The 14,722-nt window shown below is 49.8% G+C and overlaps 1 protein-coding gene across 4 annotated transcripts in view; it reads left to right on the top strand.

The window, feature by feature from the left end:
* cacna2d2a (calcium channel, voltage-dependent, alpha 2/delta subunit 2a) overlaps window positions 1-14,722 on the top strand; it is a 1,719,882-nt gene that overhangs the window by 1,634,254 nt on the left and 70,906 nt on the right. For all 4 annotated transcript variants that reach the window (XM_072472012.1, XM_072472009.1, XM_072472008.1 and 1 more), the window contains 2 exons: window positions 8,480-8,532; window positions 9,649-9,704. In XM_072472012.1, coding sequence (XP_072328113.1) covers window positions 8,480-8,532; window positions 9,649-9,704 — 109 coding nt within the window. The remainder of the gene's footprint in view (window positions 1-8,479; window positions 8,533-9,648; window positions 9,705-14,722) is intronic.

Here is a 14,722-nt window from a genome sequence, read left to right as displayed (position 1 = left end):
AGCAGAAATGGACAGATTGGTTAGGGAAATTCACCGGATAGATGAGGAGCATGCGGGGTCCCCGGGGGAGGACCGACTCACGGAGAGACGGAGATTGCAGGCGGAACTGGGGGTGCTATCCACGAGTAGAGTCATGGAACAACTTAGGAAGGCGAGGGAAGTGGTGTATGAGCATGGGGAGAAGGCCAGTAGATTGCTAGCGCAGCAACACAGGAAGAGGGAGGTGGCCAGGAAAATAAGTAGAGTGGTTGATGGGCAGGGGAACAGAGCGGAGGACCCAGCAGGACTGAATAAGGTATTTCGGGACTTCTATAGTAAGCTGTACACTTCAGAACCTCCAGAAGAGCTGGAGATGAAAAGGTTCCTGGATGGACTAACCTTCCCAAAAGTAGGCAGGGGACTAGTGGACGGGCTGGGGGCCCCGATTAGAGCGGAGGAGGTATTGGGGGGGCCTAAAGGCCATGCAGTCGGGGAAAGTCCCGGCACCGGATGGATACCCAGTAGAGTTTTACAAGACGTTCTCGGAGATAGTGGGACCGGTCCTGACAAGGTTTTTTAATGAGGCAAGGGACAGAGGGACCCTACCACCGACGATGGCGCAAGCCACCATCTCGCTGATACTGAAGCGGGACAAGGACCCGGAATCCTGCGGGTCATACAGGCCAATCTCCCTGATCAATGTGAATGCCAAGCTCCTGGCCAAGGTCCTGGCAATTAGAATTGAGGACTGCGTACCGGAGGTGATTGGGGACGATCAGACAGGGTTTGTGAAAGGCAGGCAGCTGACAGCTAACTTGAGAAGATTGCTTAATGTGATCATGATGCCCCCGACGGGCAAGGAGGTGGAGGTAGTGGTAGCAATGGATGCTGAGAATGCCTTCGACCGGGTGGAGTGGGGCTATTTGTGGGAGGTGCTTGGACGGTTTGGGTTCAGGGAGGGACTATTTAATTGGGTCAGACTATTGTACCAGGCCCCAAAAGCTAGCGTTAGGACGAACAGGATAATGTCAGATTAGTTCAGACTATACCGCGGGACCAGACAAGGGTGCCCACTCTCCCTGTTGCTGTTCGCGCTGGCCATAGAGCCGTTGGTGATGGCGTTGAGAGCTGCGAAGGGGTGTAATGGAATGACTAGGGCGGGGGGGGGGGGGGGGGGGGGGGGGAGCGGTGGAAGATAGGGTCTCTCTCTATGCGGACGACCTGCTCCTGTACGTGTCGGACCCACTGGCCAGGATGGAAAATATACTGGAAACATTGAGGAAGTTCGGCCGGTTTTCAGGGTACAAATTAAATATGGCCAAGAGTGAGATGTTTGTGGTGCAGGCAAGGGGCCTGGAGAATAGACTGAAGGAGCTGCCATTTAGGCTGGTGGAGGAAAGTTTGTGGTACTTGGGGATACAGGTGGCACGAGGCTGGGGCAGGTTGCATAAGTTAAATTTGACTAGGGTGGTGGAACAAATGAAGAGGGAGTTTCGGAGATGGGATGCACTCCCGCTGTCACTGGCGGGGAGGGTGCAGACTGTAAAGATGATAATCCTCCCTAGATTTCTGTTCATCTTCCAGTGCCTCCTGATCTTTATCCCACGGTCCTTCTTCAAAAGGACTGGCAAAATCATCATGAGCTTTGTCTGGGCAGGAAAATCCCCACGGGTGAAGAAGGCGATGCTTGAAAGGAGCCGCAGCGAGGGGGACTGGCATTGCCGAGTCTGATCAACTACTACTGGGCGGCTAAAATAGCCATGATAAGGAAGTGGATGGTGGGTACGGGATCTATCTGGGAGCGAGTGGAGGCGGCTTCGTGCAGGGGCATCAGTTTGGCAGCCCTGGTCACGGCTCCCCTCCCGCTGTCGCCGGCCAGGTACTCCACCAGCCCGGTAGTGGGGGCGGCCCTGCGGATATGGGGCCAGTAGAGGAGGCATGTTTGGGGGGGGGGGACAGACGCACCGTCTGTCTGGGCTCCAATATGTGATAACCATCGATTCGCCCCCGGGAACATGGATGGAGGGTTTCGAACATGATGGCGGGCGGGGGTGGGGAGGGTGGGCGATATGTTCCTGGAGGGGAACTTTGCGAGTTTGAGGGGCTTGGAGGAGAAATTTGGGCTGGCAAGGGGAAATTACTTTCGGTACTTACAGATGCGGGACTTTGTACGCAGACAGGTCCCATCCTTCCCACGCCTCCCGCCAATAGGGATCCAGGACAGAATAGTCTCTAGAGGAGAAGGAGGAGAGGGTAGAGTCTCGGATATCTACAAGGTGCTCATGAAGGGGGAAGAGTCCCAGACGGAGGAACTGAAACTCAAATGGGAGGAGGAGTTTGGTGGGGAGATGGAGGACGGGCTGTGGGCGGAAGCTCGGAGTAGGGTAAACTTAACCGCAACATGTGCCAGGCTCGGCCTGATTCAATTCAAGGTTGTACACCGGGCCCACATGACGGTAGCTCGGATGAGCAAATTCTTTGGGGTAGAGGACAAGTGCGCTAGATGCGCGGGAGGACCAGCGAACCATGTTCACATGTTTTGGGCATGTCCTAAGCTTAGGGGGTACTGGAAGGGATTTGCGGGGTCATGTCCCAGGTGCTGAAAACAAGGGTGGTGATGAGTCCAGGGGTGGCAATTTTCAGGGTTTCGCAAGACCCGGGAGTCCAGGGGGAGAAAGAGGCAGATGTTCTGGCCTTTGCCTCCCTAATAGCCCGGCGGCGAATACTGCTGGCATGGAGGGACTCGAAACCCCCGAAGACCGAACTATGGCTTTCGGACATGTCAGGTTTTCTGGGTATGGAAAAAATTAAGTTCGCCTTGAGGGGATCTGTACTGGGGCTCGCCCGAAGGTGGCAACCATTCATCGACTTCTTCGCGGGAGAGTGAACATCAGCAGGTGTGGGGGGTGGGGGGGTCAGGGGGGGAAAGGAAGAGGGGGGAGATTAGACTAGAGTAGGAGGGATAAATAGGCAGGTAGTGTCTCGGGGAGTGGAGCGGGCATGTGCAGTATGGTTTGATTGAAGTATTGCTTTTATATTGATGTTTGCACATTTCTGTTATCTGTAACTGTTTACAATGCCAAAAAATACCTCAATAAAATTGTTTGTTAAAAAAAAAAGAAATAGAGTCATAGATGTTTACAGCATGTAAATAGGCCCTTCGGCCCAGCTGGTCCATGCCGCCCAGTTTGAGCTCATCCCACTTGCCCACATTTGGCCCATATCCCTCTATACCCACCCTGTCCATGTAACTGTCTAACTGTTTTTTAAAGGAAAAAATTGTACCCGCCTCTACCACTGCCTCGGGCAGCCCGTTCCCGATGCTCACCACCCTCTGTGTGAAGAAATTTCCCCTCTGGTCTCTTTTGTATCTCTCCCCTCTCACCTTAAACCTATACCCTCTAGTTCTAGACTCCTCTACCTTTGGGAAAAGATGTTGACTATCTACCTTATCTATGCCCCTCATTATTTGATAGACCTCTATAAGATCACGCCTAAGCCTCCTATGCTCCAGGAAAAAATGTCCCAGCCTATCCAGCCTCTCCTTATAGCTCAGACCATCAAGTGCTGGTAGCATTCTCGTAAATCTCTTCTGCACTCTTTCTAGTTTAACAATATCCTTCCTATAATAGGGTAACCAGAACTGAACACAGTATTCCATGTGTGGTCTTACTAATGTCTTGTACAACTTCAACAAGACGTCCCAACTCCTGTATTCAATATTCTGACCAATAAAATCTAGCATGCCGAATGCCTTCTTCACCACCCTGTCCACCTGCAACTCCACCTTCAAGGATCTATGAACCTGTACCCCCAGATCTCTTTGTTCTGTTACTCTCCCCAACTCCCTACCATTAACTGGGTAGGTCTTGCCCTGATTTGACCTACCAAAATGTATCACCTCACATTTATCCAAATTAAACTCCATCTGCCATTCATCGGCTCACTAGCCCAATTGGTCAAGATCCTGTTGAAATCTTATATACCCTTCTTCACTATCCACTATGCCACCAATCTTGGTGTCATCTGCAAACTTACTAACCATGCCTCCTACATTCTCACCCAAATAGGGGGTGTACTATAGGGGGCCTATAGTACAGACCTATCAAAGTGATCTCACCCTTCTTATTTTTCAGTTCTACCCATTGTCATGTGAGGGTACCTTTAAGACATGGATGTTTAAGCAATGTACCTTTAAGAAAACAGTGATGTCAGAGAGTGGGTGGGGCTGAGCTCAGGTCAGCCGGTTTGCAGGAAAAAGAGCTGGTATGTGTTTGTGTGTTTCCAGAGAGCTGCAGGTTTTTAGTTTCAGTTTGAAAAGTGTCTGTGTTTTGCAGTGAGCTGGATTTGCTGTGATGTCTGCCATAAAAGACCATATCTGGATCATTTGGGTGATTTAAACTCATAATAGTAAAACCTTTAACCTGATGTGATTTTGTTTAAAGGTGGTAAGTCTCTTGGAAGTTTGAAGAAACATTTCAAGGAGTTATTTACTGTTGCAATATTTTCTGAGTTATCTTTGAAGCAAGGGGTGTTAAGAGATCCAATGTTTATTTAAGATGTTAAGTTGAGTTCATGGAATAAACAGTGTTTTGTGTTTAAAAACCCACGTGTCCATAATTGTAATCCCACACCTCGGGAAAAAGCCGTGTGCTAGGAAAAGCAACAAATCCATTGAAGGGAGAGTTTGGTTGAATTCCATGATACATTTTGGGGTTCTGAAAACACCTCGCCCATAACACCATATAGACTCAGTGGGCGAACCCTCGGATATATCCTCTCTCTGTGATACTGTCCCTAATCAAAAACCCAACTCCAACTCGTCTCGTAACTCCTGTTCTCTCTTTTTCCTGTAGCATCTGTACCCCTGAACATTGAGCTGCCAGTCCTGCCCCTTCTTTACCAGGCTTCAGTAATAGATATAATATCCCAGTCCCATGTACATATCCATGCCTTGAGTTCATCTGCCTTGCCCGTTAGGCCTCTTGCATTGAAATAAACACAGTTCAATCTGTCTCTCTGCCTTCCACTTTTCTCCTTACTGACTTTTGTTTCTATCCTCTCTTTACTACCCTCCGATTTCCTGCATTGGTTCCCATTTCCCTGACCCGTTAGTTTAAACCCTCCCCAACAGCCGAGCAAACAACCCCCTGAGGACATTGGATCCAGTCCTGTCCAGGTGTAGACCGTCCGATTTGTAATGTTTCCACCTCCCCCAAAACCAGTTCCAATGTCCCAAAAATCTGAATCCCTCCCCCCTGCACCATCTCTCAAGCCACACATTCGTCCTGTCTATCCTGTCATTCCTACTCTGACTAGCATGTGGCACTGGTAGCAATTCCGAGATTACTATCTTTGAGGTCCTACTTTTTAGTTTATCTCCTAACTCCCTAAATTCAGCATGTACGACCTCATCCCGTTTTTTACCTATATCGTTGGTGTCTATATGCACCACGACAGCTGGCTGTTCACCCTCCCCCTTTAGAATGTCCTGCAGCTGCTCTGAGACATCCAGGATCCTTACTCCCGGGAGGCAACATACATTCCTGGAGTCTCATTTGCGTCCGCAGTAATGCCTGTCCTCTCCCCTTACAATCGAATCCCCTATCACTAAAGCTCTACCACTCTTTTTCTTGCCCCCCTGCGCAACAGAGCCAGCTGCGGTGTCATGAACCTGGTTACTTCTGCCTTCCCCTGGTGAGCTATCTCCCCCAACAGTATCCAAAACAGTATACCTATTTTGGAGGGAGTTGACCACAGGGGGCCCCTACACTGCCTTCCTACTCTTCCTCTGTCTGATGGTCACCTATTTTCTATCTTCCTCAGTACTCTTTATCTGCGCTATGACCAACTCGCGAAACGTGCTGTCCACAACCTCCTCAGCATCGTGGATGCTCCAAAGTGAGTCCATCCGCAGCTCCAGAGCCATCAAATGGTCTAACAGGACCTGCAGTTGGACACACTTCTTGCACGTGAAGGAGCCAGGGACAGTGGACGTGTCCCTGAACTCCCACATTGCACACGAGGGGAATGACACGAGGGTCTGGATCTCCTGCCATGTCTTAAACCTTAGATTAACTTATACAACTACAATTCCAAAAAGAAAAAGAAAAACAAAAAGATTGACAAATGAAAATAAAATAAAACTACTTACCAGTCACCACTACTTACCAGTAGGTCCCCTCTTGGCCAATCTAATCACAGCGTTCCTGTGACATCACTCTTCAGTTTCTCCCCAGTCTAAACCTCAGATTCACCGTTTACCCACTTACCTTCCCAAGATGCCGTTAGAACATAGAACATAGAACATTACAGCGCAGTACAGGCCCTTCAGCCCTCGATGTTGCGGCGACCTGTGAAACCACTCTAAAGCCCATCTACACTATTCCCTTATCGTCCATATGTCTATCCAATGACCATTTGAATGCCCTTAGTGTTGGCGAGTCCACTACTGTTGCAGGCAGGGCATTCCACACCCTTACTACTCTCTGAGTAAAGAACCTACCTCTGACATCTGTCTTATATCTATCTCCCCTCAATTTAAAGCTATGTCCCCTCGTGCTAGACATCACCATCCAAGAAAAAGGCTCTCACTGTCCACCCTATCCAATCCTCTGATCATCTTGTATACCTCAATTAAGTCACCTCTTAACCTTCTTCTCTCTAACGAAAACAGCCTCAAGTCCCTCAGCCTTTCCTCATAAGATCTTCCCTCCATACCAGGCAACATTCTGGTAAATCTCCTCTGCACCCTTTCCAATGCTTCCACATCCTTCCTATAATGCGGCGACCAGAATTGCACGCAATACTCTAAATGCGGCCGCACCAGAGTTTTGTACAGCTGCAACATGACCTCATGGCTCCGAAACTCAATCCCTCTACCAATAAAAGCTAACACACCGTACGCCTTCTTAACAACCCTCTCAACCTCAGTGGCAACTTTCAGGGATCCTTATGTACATGGACACCGAGATCTCTCTGCTCATCCATACTGCCAAGAATCTTACCATTAGCCCAGTACTCTGTCTTCCTGTTATTCCTTCCAAAATGAATCACCTCACACTTTTCTGCATTAAACTCCATTTGCCACCTCAGCCCAGCGCTGCAGCTTATCTATGTCCCTCTGTAACTTGTAACAACCTTCCGCACTGTCCACAACTCCACCGACTTTAGTGTCATCTGCAAATTTACTCACCCATCCTTCTACGCCCTCCTCCAGGTCATTTATAAAAATGACAAACAGCAGTGGCCCCAAAACAGATCCTTGTGGTACACCAGTAGTAACTGGACTCCAGTCTGAACACTTCCCATCAACCACCACCCTTTGTCTTCTTCCAGCTAGCCCATTTCTGATCCAAACTGCTAAGTTTGGTTGGGCGAACCACTCATCTCTGCTCCGCTCCTGAAAAGCTAGAAGAAAGAAAATAAAACAAAAGGGGAAAAGCTCCTCCTCACACTTTGCACTGAATTACCGCCCTGCTCCAAATTACCAAGTTCCAATCCCCACTCGGGCTCTCTCTCACTCAGGCTGTCTTGACTTCACCATGCTCAAAGCTTACTGAGTGTGCACTTTATGCCTCTGTTTTATAATAATAATCGCTTATTGTCACAAGTAGGCTTCAATGAAGTTACTGTGAAAAGCCCCTAGTCGCCACATTCTGGCACCTGTTCGGGGAGGCTGGTACGGGAATTGAATGCTGCTGGCCTTGTTCTGCATTATAAGCCAGCTGTTTAGCTCACTGTGCTAAACCAGCCCCTTTTATACATAACCCAGATAAACTGAGATGACTCACACTACTTAGGCTTCAAACAGCAGAATGTAATTTACACCTTCCTTCCGCCTTCGCCACGGTCTCCACCATGGCGGAGGCGGAAGAGACTCCCTCTACAGCGCATGCGCGGGGATGCCGTGAGCGGCCGCTAACGCTCCTGCGCATGCGCCGCCCGGCAATGTCATTTTTGCGCCAGCTGGCGGGGCGGAAATCTGTCCGGCGCGGGCCTAGCCCCTCAAGGTTAGGGCTGGGCCCCTCGAGATGCGGTGGATTCCGCACCTTTGGGGCTGCGCGATGCCCGACTGATTTGCGCCGTTTTTGGAGCCGGTCGGCGGACATCGCGCCGATACCGGAGAATTTCGCCCATGGTCTTATGTCTTATGCCTTTGCAGTAATCATCAGTGTAAAGCAAGAATGAGCCACGGTTCCCCAACATTCCAATCACTTCTTTGCTGCAAGGCTTAAAGAAACCAACAAAGACATGCCTGCATGCTTCAACATTCGCAACTCTTCAGGGAAACGCTTCAATACACCTAAGTAGAAACCCTTTCTAATCCAAAAAAAATCACCACTACTTCCTGTTTCCAGGTCTTCAGCTGATTTAGGAAAAATATATTCCACTAACTCCACTAACTCTGCGCATTGTTCTTTAAGGGGTAATCAAAATGATGGAGCTGTATCTTTCTACTGATGGAAACCTCTGACATGTTCTTTACAATTTGCTTAAGCCAACAGCTGCCGATTTGCTGAACCTGGCATGGTGGAGCTCAGCTGCTGCCTGGTAAGATTACTCTCCTATCTTTAACACTGTCCCACCACAAAGATAATGTGAGAATCCCCAGAGGTTTTTCTTCATCTTTTTATGCTTTCATGGGATGTGGGCATCATTGGCACAGCCTTGTCACCCATACCTAATTGCCCTTCAACTGAGTATCTTGTTTGACCATTTCAAAGGGGCAGTTAAGAGACAACCACATTGCTGTGGATCTGGAGTCACGTGGAGGTCAGATTTACTTCTCTAAGAGACATTAGTGATCCAGATGGTTTTTTTTACAACACGCAAAGTTATTTTCTTTGTCACCATTACTGAGACTAGCTTTCACTTCCAGATTTATTCGCTGAATTCAAATTCCGCCAGTTAGTGTGTGGGATTTGAACCAATGTCCCCAGAGCATGAGCCTGGGCCTCTGGATTACTAGTCCAGTGACATTACCACTGCACCCAATCCCCCCCAATCTAATATGTTGCTACCCCTCAATGCTATCTGATATTATAGCTCAAGTGTAGTCAGAGTGAGCCATTGATGTACCTGTGTGTGTGTAACTTTGCAAGTGACCCTGTTTGTATGACAGTGAGTCACAGGTAGAACCATGGTCTTATGAGGATGAATGAGTGTTATCTCTTATTTGTGCTTTGCATTAATCTTTTATTTTAAATTTATAATTGAAGCAGTATCTCCCTTTCACAGAACTGCCATTACGCAGCTTTTCAGTAAAAACCCAATTTCACCAAATCTTCACAAAAGATCTTTGGGAACTTTCAGTCAAACACTGCTATTTAAATGGCTACAATCACTTTCCCTCTAGGTTGCACATGGACTGTTGGAAGAAGTCTCCTTATTTACCACCTTTTTGTGTTCCTTCGGTTGAGAGGAAAGGGTTCCAATGTAAATTCATGAACAGGCAACTCCCACAATGAGTTTAACAATGGGTGATGTTGGTGCAGCTTTTAGCAAATTAAATGTGGACAAAGCAAAATCACTAAACTAGATTGCATAGTTAAACCACAGCAAAGTCTGTCAATGCCTCAGCTTTGGATTCTTCAATTTCTATTATTAACAGAAATGCCCGTGTATCAGATCTTCACTTAATGATTGTGCTTTGATTCATTCTCGCAGGTCTTTATTGCAACAGTTGTTGTACGCACTTACCTTACAACTCAGCTTTCAAGCAGGTACGAGTCTCTGATGTGTCTCTTTGCGGGAGGTACTATCTCGGAAGGAAAATGAAACAGACCAGTTAGGCCCCAGTTCACTTGTACTTTGGATACTCAAAACAACTTGTGAAAATTTTAATATCCACCTCAAAACACTGCTGTCCTGCATTTAAGACAAGGTTGGAAGTTAAAAGCAAATTACTGCAGATGCTAGAATCTGAAACAAAACTAGAAAATACTGGACAATCTCAGCAGATCTGACAGCATCTGTGGAGAGAAAAGGGAGCTAACATTTCGAGTCTGGATCACTCTTTGTCAAAGCTGAAGGTCTGTGAACTTCGATCAGAACTGGGAAAAGTCAGAATTGCAATAGGGTAAGCGCAGCACAGTGGCACAGTGGTTAGTTCTGCTGCCTCGCGGCACCGAGGACCCGTGTTCGACTTCGGGCCCGGGTCACTGTCCGTGTAGTAGTTTGCGCTTTCTCCCTGTGTCTGCGTGGGTCTCACCCCCACAACCCAAAAAGATGTGCAGGGTAGGTGAATTGGCCACACTAAAATTGCCCCGTAATTGGGAGAAAACAAAATTGGTACTCTAAATTTATTTTTTAAAAGAATTGCAAAAGGGTTTGAACAAGTGGAAAGGGGGAAGTTGGAAAGAAGAACAAAAAGGAAGATCTGTTATCGAGAGGCCAGCAGGAGAGATAAATGGTAAAAAGATTTCATGGTGCAAGACCAAAGGACGGATAAAAGGACAAGTTAAACAAAATGGTGAAAATCGTAGACTACTGGTCATGTGATCACACAGTTCGCGGTCACGTGGCGGAAGCGTGGGAGTTCTCCAGTTCTACTCCAGACTTTGGTTAGAATACAAGCATGAAGTAACAGTTCAGCTCGTAAATAAAGTATTATTTGTTACAAATGCTAGTAAATAAAATAGGTTGGAAGTTACTGATGTTTCTCTTATAACATGTCTCTGATGCTACTGTCTCGAGCTGCGGCTTTTCTCATATCATGTGATTAATTGATTTTTATTTCGACCAGTTGCTACATTTCACATAAATCAGTACACAGTTCTCACACAAGAAGGTTCAGATTCCTGGGGCAGGATTCTCTTGTCAGCCGACACCAAAATCGGGAAAGGCAAGTAGGGGATGAATCAATTCCGACACCGAAAACGTGCCGGGCGCTGGGTTAACACCAAATCGCAATTCTCCGGTGCCTTAACAGTGGCGTCACTGTCCATGTGGAGTTTTCACATTCTCCCCGTGTCTGCATGGTCTCACCCCCACAACCTAAAAAGATGTGCAGGTTAGGTGAATTGGCCACGCTAAAATTGCTTCTTAATTGGAAAAATAAGAATTAGGTACTCTAAGTTTATTTTAAAAAAGAATTCCACTAGAGTTTGAACAAGTGAAAAGGGGGCAGGGTGTGGTTCCTTCTACACGTACAGTAAACACTGTTTCCATATCATTAGCAGTCCTGAGCGGCACTCACCGGGGCCTCCATGATTCTCCACTGGGGGGAATTCCCGATGCGAGGTTCACTTGCGATTTTAAAAATCGAGAAACAGGCGCCGTGGCTAATGAGGGAGATAGAGAAGGTAGGACATGGAGAGGCGCGACCGTGGGCTGCCGGTCCTGACACTGACCGGGCTACCAGGGCCTGAGGCGGGAGAGTGGTGGGATGACGTGGAGACGGGCTTGGTGCTGGGGTGACAACCCATAGGACCAGGGCGATGTTCAGGCACGGACCACAGTTGCGGCGGCCTGCAAGGCAGCCATCTTGCTGCAACCCCCACTGACCACCCATTTTGGCTCCTGGTTCTGCAGAGAGCCACCGGCCATATGGGTGCCCCCACCCCACCACCCCCACACCCCAGCCCCGACTCTCTACCCCATTGCACCCAACTGGCCACGCCGTCACGGAGACCCTACATGTCCAGTCAGCACAATGCATCTATTTCAATGTGGACCAAGTCCACCAGGATGCCTGGGCAGCGGGATTCGTCGCCATCGCCAACATGCCCCGGTCCAGGGGATGATTGGCAGCATGCATGTTGCCCTACGGCCACTCTACACAAATCGAAAGGGGTTCCATCAGCTGCACATCATGCACGTCTGCGCCCAATACCTGGGCAGTGTGCAGGACGCCTTCATCCTGCCACACTCAACGGTTTCTGGCCTCTTCAAGGTGCACCCCCTTGGGCATCAGGGGTTATTCGCTGCGGTCATGGCTGATGACGCCTGTTCGGAAACCACAGATCAACGCGGAGACCCGCTACAATGATACCCATGACGCAACCACGGCAAGATCAAGCGGTGCTTCGGCATCCTGAAGATGTGATTCAAGTACCTGGACCGCTTTGGCACGGCCGTCCAGAATGGCACTGGGAGGTTCGCCAGCACCTTGGTAGCCTGCTGCATCCTCCACAATATCGTGCAGTGGAGGGGATGTGCTGGAGAAGGAGGATGAACACCAGTCCTCGTCCGACGAGGAGGATGTGGGGAATGGGGAGGATGGGCAGGGCACGGGAGGCCGCACAATGTGTGCGCCAGGACCAACGCACACGGGACAGTCTGATCATCTCCAGGTTCACCGATTGGTGGGGCGACTGGCCAGGGACACGGACACCACTTCCCACCACCACAGCCCCCCCCCCCCCCCCCCCCCCCCCCCCCCCGCAGCCCCCTTTGTGATACATACCTGCCGCATTATGGGGTGCAAGCCCTGGGTTGGCTGTAACAGCGGGTATGGTCCATGGGATGGAGGATGATGACAACCTGCTCTAGGATAAATTCTGGTGCTCTGCATCGTTTGACAACGTCTGATTCCTGCCCACTGTAGCACTTTCCACCGTCCAACTGTGTAATCCCTGCATGTGAGCTGGCCATTCCATCACCAGGTCCCATCAGGTCCCTGGAGTGGTGGAGGTGGGACGGTGGAGGGGGGGGGAGGGGGAATGTGGGTTGGGGTGGGACACCAGAGTGGTGAGCAATGGCTGAACTGCGGTCCCCGAGCCAAACCCACTCCCCTGCGCCCCCTCTGCAGCCAACCCAGATCAACCCACCCCTCACACCCTTCTGACAGCAAACCGAGGCAGGTTGTAACATTGTGCACAGGTGTTTAATGTGAAAACATACGTACAGATTTGTGCTCTATCGCTAAACTGTGCCCTGCACCCGTGCCAACTTAACTGGTGTCTACCTTTCTGCCCTTACGGGCCCTAACGCTATGTCTAGGTGGATCCCCAGTGATATACCTTCAATTCACCAAGAGGCCGAGAGAGCGAGTGAACATAAGGCTTTATTAGTCGTGAACTTGCCTAGCCAGAGTCGGTTGTGCAGATGAGTGCCACCCGCAGGTGGACAGGTTATTTCTGGCCCCGGTGAGGGCGAAGCCCGAGGCGGAGCCCACCGGGGTTACAGTTCAGTACCTGGAAGCAGCTCGTATCACCACTTCCAGGTCATAGGTTACATTAGGTGGATACAATGGTTACAGTGTCATGCATTATGGTGAATACATTCATCACATTCACCCCCTGTTAAAAATCAAGTCCAGCGGGGGTGACGTGGGGTCATTACATATTCAGTCTCTCTGGAGGCCAGATCGTTCTCTTCGACCTCCTGCCTCCTGAGCTCTGGCGGTGCTGCGGGCACGGTTGTTGCAGGTGGTGACTCGAGGGGCGTTGTGTCTGGAGCTGGAGCCTCAGTCGGAGACAGTTGGGGTGTGGGGGTAGATGGGGTGGTCGGTGATGTGTTGGGTGCTCTGGATCCGTGGAACACATACAGGCCACCAACACTTAAAATAGTACTGATGTGGAGATGCCGGCGTTGGACTGGGGTGAGCACAGTACGAAGTCTTACAACACCAGGTTAAAGTCCAACAGGTTTGTTTCGATGTCACTAGCTTTCGGAGCGCTGCTCCTTCCTCAGGTGAAATAGTTAAAATAGTACAACACCATTTTATTAAGTTAGAAACTGTTGAACATACTTTCACTGTGGGTTAACACGATGTTAGATTAAACTAAAGACCTATGCCTGTCCTAACCAGTCTATGCACTCAGCACATGGTGAAGATCTGTGCTGTAAGCTGTAAGCTCTGTCCTTCTGAGAGGCTGCATCCCGAATGAGCAGGAACTCTGATACCCTCTGTCTATATAGTGAGTGTGTTCTAACTGGTGATTGGCTGCGGTGTTGTGTGTGTTGATTGGTCTTGCTGTGTGTCCATCAGTGTGTGTGTCTGCACCATGATATACTGGCGTATATTATGACAGTGGGTGGCGGCAGTGGCGGCGCGGGACAGTACAGGAGACCCAGGGGGGCGTACGCGGTGCTGGGGGTGTGGGCGGGTAGCGGGGGGGTCGTGTTGGCAGGGGAACCAGCTGGTGTCTCGTAGGGAGACGGTGTCTTGCCGTTCCTCCTGGTGCGCGATGTAGGCGTACTGAGGTTGGCGTGGAGCAGCTGGACCCTCTCGACCAGGGGGTCAGTCTTATGGCTCCTCATGTGCCTCCGGAGAAGGACAGGTCCCGGAGTTGACAGCCAAGATGGAAGCGAGACCCCGGAGATGGACTTCCTGGGGAAGATAAACAAACGATTGTGAGGGGTCTCATTCGTGGCTGTGCAGAGGAGTGATCTGATGGAGTGGAAGGCGTCGGGGAGGACCTCCTGCCAGCGGGGGATTGGGAGACTTCTAGACTTGCGGGTCAGAAGGACGGCCTTCAATACCGTCGCATTCTCCCTCTCCACCTGCCCGTTTCCCTGCGGGTTATAGCTCGTAGTCCTGCTCAAGGCGATGCCTTTGCTGAGCAGGTATTGGCGTAGCTCATCACTCATGAACGATGTACCCAAGTCGCTGTGGTTGTAGGCAGGGAATCCGAACAGTGTGAAGATGCTGTGCAGTGCCTTTATAACCGTGGCCGAGGTCATGTCGGGGCAGGGGACAGCAAAGGGGAAGCGGGAGTACTCGTCGATGACGGTGAGAAAATACATATTACGGTTGGTGGAGGGGAGGGGCCCTTTGTAATCGATACTTAGGCGT

This window comes from Scyliorhinus torazame, chromosome 13 (assembly GCF_047496885.1).
Source record: "Scyliorhinus torazame isolate Kashiwa2021f chromosome 13, sScyTor2.1, whole genome shotgun sequence".
NCBI lineage: Eukaryota > Metazoa > Chordata > Chondrichthyes > Carcharhiniformes > Scyliorhinidae > Scyliorhinus > Scyliorhinus torazame.
The sequence above is the reverse complement of the archived record's forward strand: the minus strand, read 5'-3'. Positions and strand labels throughout refer to the sequence as shown.